Genomic DNA, 19936 nt, shown 5'->3' on the forward strand with positions numbered 1-19936 from the left:
GATTTTTTCAGACTCCTTTCTATATCCAAAGCACCTGCACAGAAAATTCTGGGTAGGTGGGTGGGTGCATGAGTGCACTTATGAAAGAGTTAATGATGATACCCAAGGAAAACAACTTTAGCAAAGAAAGCTGAATGCGAGAAGCTGCCCAAATGAAGTAAATAATTATAAGAAAATAAATATATTTTTTTATTATTAAACATTAGATAGTATGAATCAGAGCTGTAATACTCAATACGTTCTACATTGATATTAATATTTGTAAAATAATAAGAGGAGTTTACCTCAATATAGTACGTAGAACACTTCCGTATGATACTCTCCAGAAATTAAAACGGAAAAATCGACAACTTACATTAGAGTAAAATATAAATAATTAAATAATTACAGTAAACCCCCGCTATTCGCAGGGGTTACGTTCCTGAGAAATGTCGTGAATACCGAAAACGCGAATACTGAGTTATGGCTCCCATAGTAATAAAGGGGTTCCGTTCCAAAGTATGAAATATATAAGAAAAACCAGTCTAAAATTTTGTCTATGTATGTATTAGATGTACATTCATAATATGACTATGTACATAGACAGTACATAGTGATATGCACGCATATGGCATCGAAATGAAAATAAGAAACAATTTAATATTAAATGTAATATTTATTAGAAATTTCAAACCAGTGCCTTTGCTAGCAAAAAAAAACTTATCCCACCAGTGCTATCACCAGTTTCGCTAAAGTGTTGATAAAGGAGTTTTGTCTTTTCACGAATGATGAGTGAACTTAGTGGAATTTTATTTTGAGTTCGGTCTTCTATCCACAGATTTAAAGCCTTTTCCATTTTTTCTAATTTAACATCGCGAGTTACAGAGCAAAATTTTTAAGGAATTAGCACATACGGACAGTACGGCGGATTTTTTCTTCCGATTTTTTGATTGATCGTACCGTTGACTCATTGATTTTATAATGTTTTGCCAGTGAGGAGACATTTTCACCATTAGAAATTTTATCTAATAACTCAATTTTATTCACTAATGTCATTACCTTCTTTGATCTTTTCACATTTCCCTTGTTATTCATAGCCATATTTTTTGTACGGGTTAGAAAGAACTTGTCCACAATAAAGTCACTTTCTTCCGTTAACACTCGAAAAAGTGTTTAACACTGCAAAACGGTAGATTTATCACTTTTGTAAGCATATCAATTTATAAATTTATTCAATTTATAAGCATATAAATTAAAAGCAAACGAAGAGACCTTCCATGACAAGCGCATAACACATACTGAACAAGGATTAGCGAGAAACATCCACGGTCGCGATTTTGTCACCCCTCTCCCTCCACCCACTGAGCGCTGTTTTGACTGGGAAAGATAATTTTAGCCACGCCCATGTTTTTTTATGGAGAAAAATATTCACGGCGCTTTAAAATTCACATTTTTTTAGGTTTCATTTTATATTAAATCAGCGATCGCGAATACAGATACCGCGAATAGCAGGGGTTTACTGTATTTATATTTTACTCTAACGTAAGTTGTCGATTTTTTCGTTTTAATTTCTGGAGAGTATCATACGGAATTGTTCTACGTACTATATTGAGGTAAACTCCTCTTATTATTTTATAATTATAAAACATTATAAGAATAAATATTAAACAGTTATGAGAGAGAGAGAGAGATTTATTTGATTTTTTATAGCACATTAGCTATTAAAGCTATAACAGCCAAAAGAGATATGTAAAATTCCTCCTGCTGATGGGATTCAACCCCACACCATCAGACACCCAAAATTTGGAAGAACAGCAACTGTAACCACTGTGCTATCCATGAGGGTCAGCTCTGGTTTGATTTACAACTTACTGATACATTAGTAACAAAGGCAATAATGTGCCAAGACTAAGTTACATAAAAAAAAAGGAAAAACATCAACTATTTTGTTGTACATCATACAAAACAATATTTTTAAAAAAATGTTCCATTTTAATCTAAATAAGTCCAAATTTTTTAATAATTTAAAAAGGGCTAACGTGTGGTCATTGTTGGATATCTGAGTGACAGACTCAGTGTCATAAAATAGGCAAGATGCTAAAAGACATTTATACAAAAAAGAATAGTTAAAATGGTGTAGCAATTCTCATAGATAGGGAGGATCGTCAGTAAAAATGAATATATATAAGAATGTGTACATCTTGTGAACAAGATGTACTCATTCTTATATATTCTATGTAGACTAAACTGCTGAAATCTGATTACATGCTACATCTAGATGTCTAACCTAGTATGTATTGTCTGCCCGTACAGGGAACTAGCAAGCAATGACTGTTCTGGAGTACTTCAGCCAGAATCCAGCAGAAGCAGATGCCAAATGTACATTCACAGAGGGAATATAGCAAATTAGCAACCACTGAACTTAGGATGAGACTGGATGAGGATTACGCTTCACTGATGATAGAACCTATAATGCACTTAAAAGATCTGTATACACCATACATGTTTGATTGTTATGTGTTTCAATATAAGGCTTTCTAAGGCTAACTCTCTAGCAAACTCTAATAATATAGAGTTGTGTATATGTACTGCATCCAAGGAAATCTCAAATAGAGTACTATCTGAGAAAACAGAATCAGATCACAGACAATTCCAACTTAACACCATCTGTGTAGATTAGCAAGGTCAGAACATCTGTACAGCAGATATTCTGATCTTGCTATATACTAGCAGCACAGAACTACAGGTCTTCCCCCAGTTTTTCAAGAAAAAAGCTATAATAATTGCAGATGAGTATGCCTGGATAGAAGTAGTTACTTTGGTGACCAGGTAAAGATGTTACTACAATGTCACACTACTGAGTAATCTCTTGAATATAAACACCAAAGGTATGATTGGCAGTCTGATGGGTGTTATAAAGATTTCCCCAATGTAGTTCAAAAACATCTCAGCTGGACAGGTATTTTGAACGAACAGAGGGGTGAAGTGGAAGTGGGGTTTTTTTTTTTTTTTTTGGCTGATGCTGCATAAGCTTGCTTTCTTGCATCAAATGCCTCTATTAATGCTAATGCTAACATGTCTACTAGGCTGTCTGGCAGATATTTTTGTTTAAAAAGTATCCTGTAACAACAACTACCTAAAGCAACAACATGTAAACTCTAAACAGAAGTTCAGAATGCCTTAGTAACAATATGGATGGCAATATGCTGGATTGAGTCTAGCCATCACAGTATGCTATTTCTATTTTATGCACAAGGTGTGGCTATTAAATAATGAGACTGCATCCACAGCCACTACACCGAGCACCACCTGTGAAACAAAGACACAGCAATTGACCTTTAACTTTTCCATAGTTGTCTGCCAAGTCACATTCCAACACACTTCATTTGCTTTGCACACTTAAAAGGTTTTCATTGCCTTGTGTTTTTGCAGTGTGCCAGAAAAATAACTGACAAAAGAATCAAACAATGAATCAATCTCAAATTTTTAACAAAATTAAAGAAAACACCAACTGAAAGTCATGAGTTGCTATGTCAAATTTATGGGTAACATACTAGGTCAAGAGTTTGTACATTTGAATGACATAAAAGATTTTTAGAAAGAGAGAATGCAGAAGATGAATGACTAGGCTATCCGGTATCCATGAAAACTGAGGAAAATGTGGACTGGGCAAAGACACTGATTAGAAGTGATCATCGTTTAAGCATTAGAATGGTTGCATCAGAACTCAATATGGACAAAGGAACAGACAAATTTTAACTGAAAATTTAGGCAAGAGAAAAGTGTACGCCAAGATGGTGCCAAAAATTCTGAATGAAAATCACAGAATGAGAAGACTCCAAGTTTGTGAAGATGTTTTGAAAAAACTGAAGATTTAGACTTTCTGAGTACAGTAATTACTTGCAATGAAAGTTGGCTGTTCCAGTACAACCCAGAAACTAAACGACAGTCAATACAATAGAAGACACAACAATCCCCCAGACAAAAAAAAAAAAAAAAGTCAAAATCAAAAATTAAAACTATGCTTCTTGTTTTCTTCAATATTAAAGGAATTATTATTGCTGTCAATCAGACATCTACATTGAATTTCTGATGAGGCTGCAAGAAAAACTTCGAAGGAAGAGACCTGAATTGTGGAAAGATGGTTAGATACTCCAAGACAATGTGCTCTCTGTTCTCCAGTTTCTGGCCAAAAAAAAAAAAATTCCTGTGTGTAAACATGCACCCTACTCACCAGACCTAGCTTCTTGCAACTTTTTTCTCTTCCCTAAACTGTAAAGTATATTTAAAGGAACCTATTTTAAGTCCACTGAAGATATTCATAAAAAAATGACAGAAGCATTAAAAGGGGCTAACAGAAGATGACTTTCAGTATGTTTCTGTGTTTGGAAGATTTGTATGGAACAGTGTGTTACATACAAATGCAATGTTCCATACATGCAAGCCCAAGGCAATTATTTTGTAGGGTATAAGTTGTAACATACAAAATATTTAATTATATTTATTTTATTGCAACAGTCTTGTTATTTAACAGCCACATCCCATATATACTTATAAACCATACTCTAGTTCATATGGCACAAGTGCACAATACACACGAATTAAGGTGCAAATTTCTTCACCTTGATAAGATGGAGGATGTTCAAACTGCTCATATGTCTGCAGTTGACAGATGTGTTAGCAAAATGGCAACTTTTTGTTGAATATAAGTTCTAGGAATTTAATTCAGGGTTAAGAGTCTGCTTATGAAAAAAGTGCATATAGTATTGTTGAATGGGTTTGTTATTTGGTTTTTTTTAGGAGCATTAGCAACTAAGGCCATATTGCTCCGGGATATGCGGTGGCTATTCCCTGACCTTTCCGCATCCTCCGTATTTGGTGGTGACGGGCTCGAACCCCGGTCTAATCAAGAAGCGTGTGCTACGCACTGCTGCTGCTCCTTCCCACCTGGCTACGGAGGCGCCTTGTTGATTTTTGTTTTTTTTTTTTTTGTTTTTTTTAAGAGCATTAGCAACTAAGGCCATATTGCTCCAGGAATATGCGGTGGTCATTCCCTTGACCTTTCTGCATCCTCCGTATTTGGTAGTGACGGGCTCGAACCCCGGTCTAATCAAGAAGCGTGTGCTACGCACTGCTGCTCCTTCCCACCTGGCTACGGAGACGCTTGTGCCTTGTTGACTGGGAATCCGAAACCATGAGTCACTGCCTAGCACCTGAGATGGTCAGTGGGTTGCTGAATTGCCTTCTAAAAATCTTCATGCAGCATGACTGTGAAAAAAAAATGCTGCAGTCAGTAATGCAGATGATGCTGTTCACACTTGGAAGCCATTTGACAAATGAATTAAATTTAAATTAACAAAAAGCACAGCAATTTAAAAACTATAATCTTTGAAAAACTCCTCTTAGCAAAAATGGGGGAGAGAAGGAGAGATCCAACAGAAACTTGGAATAGCCAACTAATTTTTGGATGAAAGCTGGATGATGATCCCTAAGGACAGAGATTATAAATGTCACTTAAAATTTCAAAAGTCCAAGCCATGTCACTTTTACTATATCAAAGAAAACCAAAATTAGGTGCTTACATTTGAGGACAACATGAAAAATGTTTCCATTAAACTAAATAGCTAAGAGTTAACCTGCTCTCTGGAAACCACATTATTTTCTAGAAAGCAGGTCATTAGCCTCCAGATGCCAAATAAGACAAGTGTTCACCATTCTTTCCATGATTGTACACAAACAACTGATCTACACATAACTGTTTGGAATTTATGCACCCTTTCCTGACTTGGGAAAGGTAAGAATGACTGTCTTATGCCCAAGAGTATGGAAACTGCTCTCCAAGATGGATTCTGTTGTAAAGAAAGAGCAAGTAATCCACAGAATCTGAAGAAAGTTTAATCATTTATAATTGATGTCATCTGGCCCAACAGCACTTGCCTGTGAGTCAGTGTGAGAGAATATTGTTAAATGCATCATAAAGAGAATTTATACTATCAGAATTCATGCTTTTTTATTATTCTGTGTTGGGGTCCTCACCCACCAAAAAACAAAGGGGTTGTCCATTATCTGGCAAGTAATAAATACAATCTGAAGTGGACTTCAGAACTACTCATGAACTACTAGCACCTCTACCTGCCTAAATCCTGTTCTTGGACTATGAGAGTAAAAGCATAGCATCGGCATGATGAACTGTTGCAAGCAAATCCAATAGCTAAATGATCATTAAGAAGAAATACAGGTTTTCACAGGTGACGGTAGGGAAAACACTCCAGATTCTTATGGGGATAGCCTGGAACCTAAGCTGTGGGCATTAGATCTCAGCGATGCTAATCTAGAAGAGCAGCAACATCACTTGGGACATCTACTCAACATGTAGAGGTGCCTATGTCAATGGACATGAGGATAAATAAATAAGCATACCAGCCAATAAAACTGCATGTCAAAGTGATTGACAGTCTCATTTGACCAATGAGCAGATTCAGAAAAGCAGACATCAGTAACCTTCCATACCATTTCACCAAAGAAATTAATGCACATACATTGAACAGAATTTATGAATGCACATACAACTCTAGAAAATTAAAGAAGCTCTGGGAACAAAACATTTAAGACTAACAAAATACTTTGATATGTTATGGATAACCTGTAAAACAGTTATAATACTTCCCTGATAATCACACAGGGCAAAATGTTCACCACCTGAATGAGTATGCAAGTTTATCTGAGCAAGAGGACAGTTATGTTTATTTCTGGAATAAAGAAAATTTCACTATTTAAAGTAAATCACACAGAACTGCTTCACGATATAGGTAGCCATTTTCACGGCCCACCTTATCTGGCCTTATTTTTCAAAGGAATTGTTAATCACTTAGGCTTTTTCCACAAAAGCAAAACTACAACCACAAACAGTATGCATCCTGCACCATGACAAGGTTAAATGCAATAACACTAGAATCCTTTCTACAGACAACCAATTCAACAGAAGGTAATTTAAAGACTTCTTTATAAAAATGTTTGGAGCATCAGAAATCAGCAGAAAACAGGGAGTTGAATTCAACTTGCAATATTTCCAACTTTTCTAAAAGAAAATAGAAGAGGAAATTAAAATAATCCAGACATTCAGCCCATATACAACCCCCTCCAGACCCCCAGAACCAGCCTGCACACTGATATCCAGAGTATGAGCAAAAGCCACCCCCCCCCAAGGTTTCCACCACACAAGAACCACTGGATCCAGGATAGAACATTTGGCACCATTCTACTGGCTAACGAACTTAATCCCTCACCTATAAATTAACTGCTGGCAGCACCTCTTGCCTTGATGCACATCAGGTTTCTGTCAGCATCAGCAAGTAGGAGCCTGTCAGCAGGTAAAAATTTTATGTATTTGGATTCCCTTAAATTAATATCTGTTTTCTTTCAATTAATTAATATCGTTATTTAATATTGTTAGCCAATTAAATTAATATCATTAGCCAATCATCATCGGGACTTAATCCCTCACCTATAAATTAACTGCTGGCAGCACCTCTTGCCTGGATGCACATCAGGTTTCTGGCAGCAGCAGCAAGTAGGAGTCTGTCAGCAGGTAAGAATTTTATTCTTTACATATTTGGATTCGCTTAAGTTGATATCTGGTTTTTTTATAACGTTAATTCAAACTTAATACCGTAGACTTAAAATTCACAATTAATTAATAACTTTGTAATTGTAACCATTATTTTTGTAATATTATAATATAATCAAATTTGTAACTCTTTCTAATGTTCTCTCCCTCCAACAGCATGGTCTGATGATGGGTATCGGCAAGATGCCTGAAACAGCACCTTAATGTATAGTGGTTTAGGCGTTTGCTTAATAAACTGTATTATTAATTTCATGTGGTATTAAATACAGTAATAATCTTAATGGAAAACAGCCATGTAATGTCCTTCCCTGATATATAAGGTTAAATGCATTATGATTTTTGCAGAATATCAAGAATTCAGTAGATGGCCTTGGAAAGTGTCAAATATAATTCCCTTCAAAATCTAAACCTATAGCAGGTTAATTTCACGAAGGAATATTATTTATTAATGTACTGAGTGTAAAGCATCTGAAGGAATTATGAAACTTAGAATGACATTTTACTCCATGTTTAGCAAAATTATCACTTTATCAATTGAGTAAACACATTAAATGGTTTAAATTATCTACAAAGATGATATAATAACTCATTTCAGCATATCATTTGACAATATTTCTAATATATTTTTGGGTAAAGAAAAATAAATTCTTTAGTTGCATCCTAGTTATTTTCATTTTCCTTACTTTATAAATTTGAAAATAGACCCAAATGTGGATGTTGAGCATCTATTGGGATAGCTTTATAAATAATTTACCTTAATATTTTTACTTAGAACCAAAAAAAAAAAAAAAAAAAAAAATTAAATTTGGCTCATGTGAAGTCATTTATAATTTTTAAGATTTTAATAAGGAAAAAGATGTAAAAATAAAAAATCTAAAATTATAAGCACCTGCTTTCATATATAATAGGATTAATTAATTAATTCTGTTTATTAGCTCTTGGTCAGGAGTCCATACAAATACAGAGAGGCAATATAAAGACAAACAGGCCAGTGGTCGCAGGTTTGTCCAGAGGTATACTGGACAAAGCAAAGGACCAATGTAGCCATGTACTACCTATAATGATCAGGATTACAATGACAAGCTTGCCCAGGGACAACCAATGAAACAGCTATAGGGGCTTACAATATATCAGAACATAAGTTTAAAATATAATAAACCTAATAGAAATACTAATATATTAATGACAAATATAGTAATAATCAAGTACATACAACTGACATGGAATTACTGAAACATAATTCTCCAGATGTTAACATTGCTAATAAAATAAATGTAGTTCAAGAATATATTAAACTGGAATTACATGATAGCATTAGCATTAGTAGAGGCATATGATGCAAGAAAGCAAGCTTATGCAGCATCAGCCAAAAAAAAAAAAAAAAAAAAAACCTTCCACTTCATCCCTCCGTTCGTTTGAAATACCTGTCCAGCTGAGCCTTAAATTTATTTAGGCTATCAACTTCCACAACAAGGGATGGAAGTCTGTTCCACCAACCAAATACCCGCTGGCTAAAGGCAAATTTCCGCTCATCTATCCTACAACTGTCTTTCATCAATTTGAATTTATGCCCTCTCAGGTTCATTATCTGAGCAAGAGGAAGAATCCCATCAGCATTAAACATGCTCAAACCATTCAAGGCTTTATATACCTCTATCAGATCACCCCGCCGGTGCCTAGTCTCTAGACACTGTAATTTGCAAAACTTAAGCCTTTCTTCGTAAGAGCAATCCTTTGTTCCATTCACTAATCTTGTTGCCCTTCTCTGTACTCATTCCAGCAGCTCTACATCCTTCTTGAAATGAGGCCTCCAGACATGTATACAGTACTCAATGTGTGGCCTGACCATTGCCTTATACAAGGGAATAATCACCTCCTTATCCCTGCTAGAAAAATTCCTGTATATCATTGACAATACACCATGAGCTACTCTTGCAGCCTGTCTGCACTGCTCAGAGAACTTCATATCTGCCTGCACAATTACCCCCAGGTCCTTTTCATTCTCTACCACTGTCATTGTAGTACCACAGAGTTGATACGTTGCTCTGTGGTTGCTGTTTCCCAAATGTAGTACTTTACATTTGTCAATGTTAAACTTCATTTGCTACCTCTCAGCCCATCTGCTCAACATTTCCAGATCCTGTTTTAGCAGCATAGCGTCAGTAGTGTCCTCAACAACCCTGCCAACCTTTGTATCATCTGCAAACTCGGACATTAAGCTTGATATACCATCATCAATATTATTTATAAATACAGAAAACAATAATGGACCCAACACTGAACCCTGGGGGACTCCACTAATAACATTAGTCCACGATGAGCAGTGTCCATTGATTACCACTCTCTGGCAGAAGGTATGTGACTGCACAAATTTCTAAACCGTAAAATATGGGTCAAAGGAGAGGAAAAATGCAACATGGTTATTTTTTGTTTGGTTGAGATTCCTTAATATAAGTTTAGCTGCTTGGGACAGAAGAGTTTTGTTTTGAGGTATTAAGACAGTCTAAATTCAATGACTTGATAAAGAAAAGAGTGTTGAAGGGAAAGTGCTTTTCGGTCAAATGGAGTCTGGTTAATAAAGGAAAAGTGTGGGTTTGAATCTTGCAGCTTTACCAGGAATTCTCCATGCTATGAATTTACAAATTTCTGCATAATCAATGGCAGAGTTATACAATTTGGCAAAGAATGAGATTGTTGTACCAAATTGAAAGAGAAAAATCAGAATACTTAAACCAGTCAATCATGAAAGACCGAGAAAGAAACAGGTTCATAGCTGGACTTTTAAAAAGTCCCTTAAGAAACCAGTATTCAAGAGAAGAGATTTTTTTGAGGCATAAGGAATTTTTGGGTTGATCGTTTTGGAGAAGAATTGGATTATAATATGGGCATATAATAAGTTTTGTTTTGCCGATAGCTTCAACTCCTATTATACTATTTTTATTTATTAATTTTATAGTAAAACTGCTCTTTTTGTTTTATTGCTATAACAGATCAAAAGCAATATTCTTGGATGCCATTCTAGTTGATATAGAAAAAAAAAAAAAATTGCAATCCACTGACATATGTCGGAATGTTCATCTCAATTACAGAATCTGTCCCATTCTGCAATTAAAAATTTCATCATGCAGTTAAGTGGTGAAAATATCCACTCACCAAAGAATACAAAATACATCCCAACAAAGGCAGTCTCAATCACTGATGCACGACAAAAAGTCAGCATTAAGCTGGAGACTGCAAAGATGCAAAGACTACCAAAGATTGCAAACTAAGCAGACTTTCAGAATCTGGTTTCAGATACTTTAAAGAAATGCACAACATTACAATATTTTGTCTTATTGTCTTTTTTATATAACTCCTATATTCTACTGGTGGTTATGTTCCTCTGACAAATAATATAACGCCTTCAATTCAACAATCAAATTCCATCTCTGAACTTTATCAGGTTGCTAGAACTTGCAAATTCTTTTTGAGTCTAACTTCTGTCATTACTGATTATTAGTTTTTGGGTTCATTTAGTAAAATGTCATGAAACGTTATACGATTCTTTTTTTTTTTTTTTTTTTTTTTTTTTTTCAAATATATACACACACGCAAATATACTGTAAATATGTATAGAAACTAAACTTACCCATAAGCATCAACAAGAGGTATTTGGGAACAAATATTGATATGAAATTCATGACAATTAGAGTAAACCAATAAGCATATCTAAACTTTTTACGTTAAAAGTATGATCCAATTCATTTTTTGGAAGAAAACAGAATTACTTGTAAACAAGGCTATTTCATTATTTTAAACATATGCAGTAAAGTTTCATTTTAATAAAATAACAGTACATAGCGTATTACAACGGGAATGAATTACTAAATGACATGAGTTGCGTAAACGTTACGCAATGAATTTAAGATTTCTTTAACTTATTAAAGAATGCCTCGAATGTATTGACGAGCACTTATTCTTCTAATACCAATAAACAGACACTAAGAATATGCATATCTATAATGAAGCAATGGCATTATTTATCCAGAACAGTTGCGTAGGCCTTTTACGAAGGTGGGATGCTTCACTGATTCTCCAAAAGAGGCGTTTAAATCGCACCATGACATCCGTCAGCGGATCTTTTGATGTTTTAGCCTTAATCGAATTTCCGGATGGGTGGTGGCTTACAATATATGTCGACTTTACTTTAAATTCACTTCAACTATTAAAATCGAAAATAAAATTTAAATTTTATTTTCGACTTTATAAATAAATAATAAATATATTAATAAAAGAAAATTTATTAATAGCAATTAACCTAAACCAACAATGAAAATAAGATGTCTATACAGTACCTTCAATTTTTTTCATATTTATACATGTAGTGAAGAAATGTTTTATTAATTAATTAAAATAAATTTAAATACATATAATTAAGTAAGCAATTAACATTAAAAACAAACAAAACACAGAGCAATCAAGAAAACACTTTTCTCAAATTTTATTGCGAAACAGCTTCAAAGTTAATGGTTCTTGTGAAACTGTATAAAATAAAAACTGTAAAACTAAATACAGTACTGTATCTCGTAACCAGGTAGGTTGCGCCCTTATTTTTATTTATGCTTTATTTTATTATTTTTCTTACAGACTTTAGAGCTACATTAGCAGTAGCATTAGTAGTGGCATATGATGCAAAAAAGCAAGCTTATACAGCATCAAACAAAAAAAAACCCTTCTCATTTCACCAGTCCATTCGCTCCAAAAGTTTGTCCAGTTCTTCCTTGAATCTATTTAAGTAATCAACTTCCACAGCAACAAATGAACGTTTCTTCCACCAATCAACCACCTCAACCACCGGGTTGATTGGTGGAAGAAATTTAGCCAACGGGTGGTTGAGACTTAAGCCTTTCTTCGTAAGACTATCCCTTTGTTCCTTCACCAGTCTCGCAGCCGATCTCTGTACTCGTTCCACCAGCTCCACATCCTTCCTAAAATGATGCCTCCAGACCTGTATGCTGTACTCAGGTGTAGCCTGACCATTGCCTTATACAAAGGGATTAGTTATTGTTGATGTGGGATTTTAGGAGCATTAGCAATTATGTAGTAAAACTAAGTACATACAACTGGCGTGACTTGGGTAGCACTAAATTCTCGAGATGTACATTGAGAGGACAGAAATCATGTGACGCCTACTTAGTAACAGGTAGGCCCAGTATGCGCAAGACTTATTCACCAGGAGAAAAACACTAATAGCTATCTACAGCAACGTACACAGAGATTGACAAAAATCGGCGCCAAATGTGACAAAAAAACTGAAACCTTGCAGAGGACCAGTACTTGGAAAAGAAGAGTGCTGATCACACGGAAGAGAAAAGCAAGGACGGGGGAATGCAGCACAGACAGTAGAGAACAGACTAAACGGAGCACAGTTGCAAACAGCTTGATGGCGATCTGAAGAGGACACCCTCGCCCTCTTCACCTATTATTCCCACTTCCTTGGGGGGAGGGGACATTTTTTGTTCCTTCTCCTCCACCCCCAAACTTCTACTCTGGTGGGGCATGGGCATGCCCCACTGAAAACTGGGGCTATCTACTCTATTGGCCCCATATTTCTGTCTTTTCCCCCCAATCTTCGGTCTCCCTCCCCTCTCTACCTTCATCATAGCGAAAGCCCCACACGTCAAAAACTAAATATGATAAAATTACCTTACGCCCAAAACTCGGCCTAGCAAACCAAAGCGACATTACCCCAGCGCAGATTTTTTATTTACTTATATATTTATTTTTATTATTTTTTTTTTTTTATTTATTTATTTTTATTTATTTTTTTTTTTTATTTTATTTATTTTTTTTTTTTTAAGGTCCTAGCCGCCGAAATCCCAGGAAATTAAGCGGCAGGACCTGCCAGAGTGAATCTACAGCTACTGGGTTCCTGGTCTGCCTCCACGGGGCGTAAGTGGGACAACGTTGGGCCTCAATAGGGGTCCAACGGCTAAATGACCAGATGAACAACGGTACAGAACACAACACATGAACAATTCCCACACACTTTTAAATCTCTGGCATTTCCCAGTGAACTGGTTCACCACAATGAAAGCAACGCGGAGATGGGGGAAACCCCTGGTGCCGTAAGACAACAACACACACTTACACTTACACTTACACTTTCACCGCGATAAGGGCAGTCACACGGCGAGGCATTGAGTCCCGGGGGCGTATTCAGGGGTGGGAAGAGGGGGCATATGGACCCTTAACCAAAAGTTTGAAATTAAAGAAACAGAACGCAGGAGGCGATCTAGAATGTAAAAATGTCTTCATTTTTACTTTTCGTTTGCCTTTTAGGGCTGTTACTTCGCCAAGTCACCTTATACTTTTTGTCACTACTGTGCTTGTAGTGTGATATTCACTCCGTGTATAAGGCTGTTTCTTTTTTTAGCGTGCGCCCGTTGGCGCCGTGCTAGGGAAAAACAGCAGTTGAAACACTGTTTCATCTTTATGAGTCCGGTTGATTCACAGCAAGCGATCGTTACTCGATCGGATCGGACGAACATCGTGGATATAATATTTATAAAACGGTGAGAAAGTATATGACTTTCGTCGGAGAAAAGAGTTTAATGACAATTAAGAAGCACACTTCAGGGTGAAATCTGAACCTTATAACTACAGGATGATTGTTGTCTGGAAATTCCTTGTGTATGAACGAACGGAGTTTAGATCTAGTGACTAGCCCTGGGCAGTCTGGAAATTCCACCCCATGCAGATGTGAAGTTCCTCTTTCTTCTCATAACTTCCATTTTTCACTGTGTCAGATCTCCAAAATAACAGTCCCTCGGATTTTCATTTCCCCCCGAAATTGGCCTTTTGACCATTGAAGACTCTAAAAGGGGGACATATATATATGCAGATCGCATACAAAAAAGGGGGACAGAGAGAGAGAGAATGGGCAGAACGAAAAGATCAGAAGAACAAAGAGGGAGAACGAACGGACGAAGACAGAGAGAGACGAAGAGACTCTTGTCCTGAGCGAAGCAACTCTTTTTCTTGAGGCTATCTCGTCAAAAACGTCTTGAGAATCTTTTGCTGCTGGCTCCTGTTCCTAGAGGTCTATTCCTGAATATTGCAAAGTTTATTCTGGTCTCAGCCTATATTTACGACACGATAGTTTAATAGAACGAAAGTGTCGGACGTTAATACCTAGCTGTTTATTTAATAGAGTCTACTGAGAAACAAGCCTCCTCATCGGAACATTCAATACGATAACATATCACAACACCTAGAAATTAGAGTTTAAGATTCGCAAGATCCATTTGTATTAATGGAATACCGTAAGTTATGACTGTTAAACCTGTATAGTGCACTTACACATACACCCAGATACTCGATCTGGAGGATGATTGTTGGCTTCAAAGAGTATGGGCAGCAGCGCCAACTGAAGATCACATGAAAAACACAGACATGTTTATACACATGTATCATTAGCCTTATAGTATATCGTTTTATCCCTCTCATAAGAGATAGAACTCTTATATAATCATATAAAAGTATATAACCATATTATTTTACACCTGTTTGTATGCTAGAGTCAATAAACCATGTTTTGTTTAATCATCCTTGCCTCTTAGCCATTCTCTTGCTTCACGTTATCCACAGCACGTGATTTATAGCAAAAGAACCATAGTTTTGCGTCATTCTGAGGTCTAACTTATAGGAGGATTTCAAGCATGTATAACACAACGCCAATTCGATGTTGCGAATCTATTCTCCACGTTTCAGAATAGATAGATCTTGAGAACACAAAATTGTTGTCCTAATATATAAACCACTAGCCGATCATATAAGACATAGGCGTTTTCTGGAACATCAATATTAATGAATAAACTTGCCCGGAAACCTTAATGTACACATGGCATTTTGAATAATATTAAGAGTCGAATGTCTTAATCTCCATTTGAAGAATGATGTCCAGACGAACCCCTGTGGGACAAAAAACAAAGCAAAAGCCTTGTCGCCATGCCCCCCTTTACGACGTTACCTGAGCCTAGTTGCCATTCCCCCCTTACGATGATACCTGGATACGCCAGTGATTCAGTCCACTAGTTCACGAAAGCGTTCCACAGGTATTTTCATTCGTGCTTGCTGCTCCGCTATCCATAATTCCCTCGCATTCCTGGATGGAGGATCCAAAGCTCGAACGGAACATTCCACAGCATCCCAAAGGGTTCAGATCTGGTGAATGGGAATGCCATTCCATGGTGGTAAAATCTCGGGAATGCTCTCGAACCATTTTCTAGTCACCATGACTCTATTGGGGGGCGCATTGTGATGCTGGAGGAGTCCATTTCACTGTTGGTGTACGACGACCATTACTGAATGCAGATGGTCTGCAAGGATGGATACGTAACCGGCACCATTCAGAGATGCGTCTGGAGGTACCAGAGGTCCCAACGTGTGCTATTTGAACACACCCAGACCATTACCGACCGTCCACCTTCCTGGACAGTTCCTTGTTCACATGATGAGTGAATAGCTTTGTGCGGTTTCCGCCAGATACGCACCCTCCCGTCGGCTTGAAATAAATGGAAATGAGACTCATCGGACCAGGTGACCCATCTCCAATCATCTAGTGTCTATGGTCTTTTGCCCAGTTGAGGCATAGAGTCCTGTGTCGTGGTGTTAGCAATGGGACTCTGGTGGGTCTGCGGCTCCCATAACCTATTGCGGCTAAATATTGCCTGACGGTGTTGGTGAAGACGTTTCTGGAACCTCTCTCATTGAAGTCGGCTGTGATTTCTGCCACTATCGCTCTCCAGTTGGCTGAAACAATGTGATACAGACCTCGACGGCCAAGATCATCGACCACCTTTCTCCGCTCACAGTACTGTCCACGATGAGATATTATTCCGGAAATGGCGTATTCCCGATATAATCTTAATACTATCGACAGGGCCGCCTCAAGTAGGTAGACGAGGTAAGCGTCGCTTTTGGGCGACAGTTCAAGAGGGCGCCAAAAACACCTTTGATATATACAAGTAGCACCTCTGTTTAATTAATGAACTTCTTTATAGCGAACTTTTCTATTTAGCGATACGCGCAACATCACATGTTCTTTCATTTTGCTCAAAGCATTTCATAATTTCGTTTTTTCCTCTATTGACAGAGGCGGATTGGCCTTATTGGGCAGTCTGTGTGGGTAGCACAGTGGTATCAACGCCGTCCTCCCCATACCGGATGGAAAAAGCCCGGTTTCGAATCCCGTGGATGACGCGAAGAACTTTAGTGGGCTTTTTTCACTCCGTGGCTGAGCTAGTCGGTCTCAGCCGTAGATAGCAAGTTTTTTCCACCCCAGAAACCATAGGACACACGCAATTTACAGACATAATACACAGTGCACAGCAGATGAATTTAATTATTCGGGTGGCCTAAATATAACAGTTTGGTTTTTTTTGTTTTTCTTTTCTTTTTTTTTTTTTTTGGCTTTACCAGGGAAACCCCGGTAGGCCAGAGGCCGGTGTGATTTTGGCCATAAACACTTGTATGAGGCCGCTACAAATTTTCCCGATAAGAATTTTTGATATTCTATCGATCCTGCTTTTCTTTTTCTCTCTGAATCTGTAGTCTCTTCACCAGCACGCTTTCTTTTCACACTTTTCTCAAGGATTTTACTCATTTCCACAGAATGAAACACAATTACAGTATAAAAAGAACAAAAATGAGGAGGCACGCTTGATACACAGAAACAAAGCTGCCCGCGTATAGCAACTGAATAAACAAAGCAGTAAAGACAGAAACACTATTATCACCGCACGCTAGCTCACATTTTACTAAAATACATTTCTGAAGGTCTCTACCATAAAATAATAAAAACAATTTCCAGTTTTGTGTTCCTGCAAGTGGAATCTGTTATAAACGGGTAGTAAACTCGATCTAATTGCATTTGCGATAATACCGATAGCTGAAATTGTTATTATGGTGAAATGTGTTTTTCCCTTCACTGATATCTTCAATCGTATGAAAAACATAAATACATTTTCAGAAACTTCTCTTCTTTCAGTTCAGGTGATTCCCGAGTTCGACTGCCATTTCTTGTGAACACAACGGCGAATCGTGCACAAGCGAATTCGGTTCGTGTTATATACAACATCGTTCCCCTATTTATAAATCGTGTAAGGTCGAATTCGTGTAGTGTAAACACGCGTTATACGAGACTGACCGTACTATATACTGAATTTTAATTTTTCCTCAGGATAAGTATTTTTTGTGTTACCAGGTGCAACTTATTTTAGCATTGCTTACAAATATCACGAAACTTACCTCCTAATCCGTATGGTTTAAATACAGCTCTCGTGGTGCATGGTTAGTGCGGGCGCGCCTGAAATTTTACATGTTTTCAAGAAGAAATTCTTCTTGATATATTTTTAAAAACGATTTTACAGATAATTTTCCAAATTTATCAGTTGCACTAAGAATTTTTCTAACTTTACCAGTTTAGAAAAATTCGTTTCGTGAAAGGACTTTTTCAAAATTAAAATTAATCAAAAAATTATTTACGATCGACAAGGTCTCAACAAGGACTTTCTAATTTGGCAATAATTTCATAGAAAATTACCTTTTGGAAAAAGATAAATGAATTAATAAATGAAGGAAACACCGACACAACAACGGAAACAAAAGGGTACAGAGGTATCTTATTCAAAAATGGCAAAATAGCACTGGCTGCCATGATACAGATGCTTCACTGCCAAAGATGGAACAAAGGGAAGAGGTGGCCCGCAGTAGGAGATATGGCCACCCCTAATTTCGATGTAGGCTTTGCACCGCCTATCCATACTTAGAACAATGTTGTTGATAAGCTCTTGCATTAACATTGTACATGCCTCAGTCAGCGACATCTTCAGCCGGTGAACATTTTCTGGTGGATGTGGACGTGCCGATAGGCGTCTCCCCAAAGCGTCCCATATGTGTTCGATGGGATTTAGATTGGTTGAAAGGGCAGGTCAATCCATACGAGCAATGTCCTCACTTTCCAAAAGCATATCTGCAGTGTGGCGATATCATCCACAAACACGAAATCGGAGCCAATGGTACTTAAGTAAAGATTTTGTGGTTGTAATCTTTAGAAATAGTGTTGGCCCTTAAGTTTTGCACACCAGCGTAGTACCGCACAGTTGGTACATTAGTCTGGGTTTACTGCTACCCAATGCAGTACTTTTCATTTGTCAATGTTGACCTTCAGTTGTCACCTTTCAACCCATCTACTCAACTTTTTTAGACCGTGTTGCAGTAGAGTACCGTCATTAAAAAAGCATCGTCATTAAACTTTGTACCATACATGAAACAAAGTTCCAAACTTCTCTCAGGCCATGTTAAAATACATCCGTTGAATTGAAAAGTCGCATAAATAAAGTCCCACCAGTAATAAAAATAGTAACAGAGGCATGTGATCAAAGAAAGAAAGCGAATGAGCTTATGCATCATCATGGCATGTTTTTTCCCTCCCTGTACTTGGGAAAACAGGAGAGGGAGAACTGCTAAATTATGTGTGACTGACAGCGGGGTTACTTGGTTGGCTGGGACCGCTTTAAACAATAAATATCAATATCAATGGTATTTCCTCGCTAATTTCTAATGTATTATCCTGGCTACCTGGTCCTGTCTATGAGTGTACTCAGTCTGGGTGATCACCTTGCACCCTGGGGTGATGTGTTGGATAGTTTCTGAGTCCACGTCGCATCGTCAGATGTGTCATCTGACATTCCGGCTCCTTTGCCATGTATTTTCTATAGTTTCTGGTGTTGATTACCTGGTCTTGGATGGATGAATTCTTCCAATGGATGGCTCACAAGCGTCACGCTTGTGAGCCATCCATTGGAAGCAATGTTATCGATGTGATCTTAACGGAGGTCATTGTATGTCTGCCATGGAGTGTCTTCTTTGCCCATCTTTCTAACTTCGTTTCTTGTACCGTCTGGGCGGGAGGGGATTCCTCGCTTAGGTTGATTGGGGTATATCACTTATCTATCTTCCTCATGGCCTGGTGGAGTGGTGATGTGTTGTTCTCGAATTAATCCTTCAGGATAACTATCGCTGTTTTCTGTTGCTCTATCAGGTCTATCAGGCCCCTTCCTCCCACTTTCGGAGCTATTGTTAGTGTCTCCACTGCTGACGTCGGGTGGTGTTGGCGGCTATTGGTCATTATTGTCCTTGTCTTTCATATGATATCTTCTAGCTCGGTGTTAGTCCCATCTATGACCGCGAAGGTGTATATTAGTACTCCAGCTGCATAGGTGTTTATGGCTTAACTGTGTTCTTTCCGTTCAATTTTGCTTTGAGCAGGCTTCTGAGTCTCTGATC

The 19936-nt window shown here is 37.4% G+C and overlaps 1 protein-coding gene across 1 annotated transcript in view; it reads right to left on the reverse strand.

The window, feature by feature from the left end:
* The window catches only part of LOC150082620 (uncharacterized), a 91336-nt gene extending 79991 nt beyond the window's left edge, over positions 1–11345 (reverse strand). Inside the window, exon 1 of the mRNA XM_090378713.1 lies at positions 11235–11345. Within this exon, the coding sequence (XP_090234839.1) occupies positions 11235–11286 (52 nt within the window). The 5' untranslated portion in view covers positions 11287–11345. The remainder of the gene's footprint in view (positions 1–11234) is intronic.
* Positions 11346–19936: the final 8591 nt, after the last annotated feature.

The sequence above is a fragment of the Mastigoproctus giganteus genome, chromosome 7 (assembly GCF_048544385.1).
Source record: "Mastigoproctus giganteus isolate SK-2022 chromosome 7, ASM4854438v1, whole genome shotgun sequence".
In the NCBI taxonomy this organism is placed as follows: Eukaryota; Metazoa; Arthropoda; class Arachnida; order Uropygi; family Thelyphonidae; genus Mastigoproctus; species Mastigoproctus giganteus.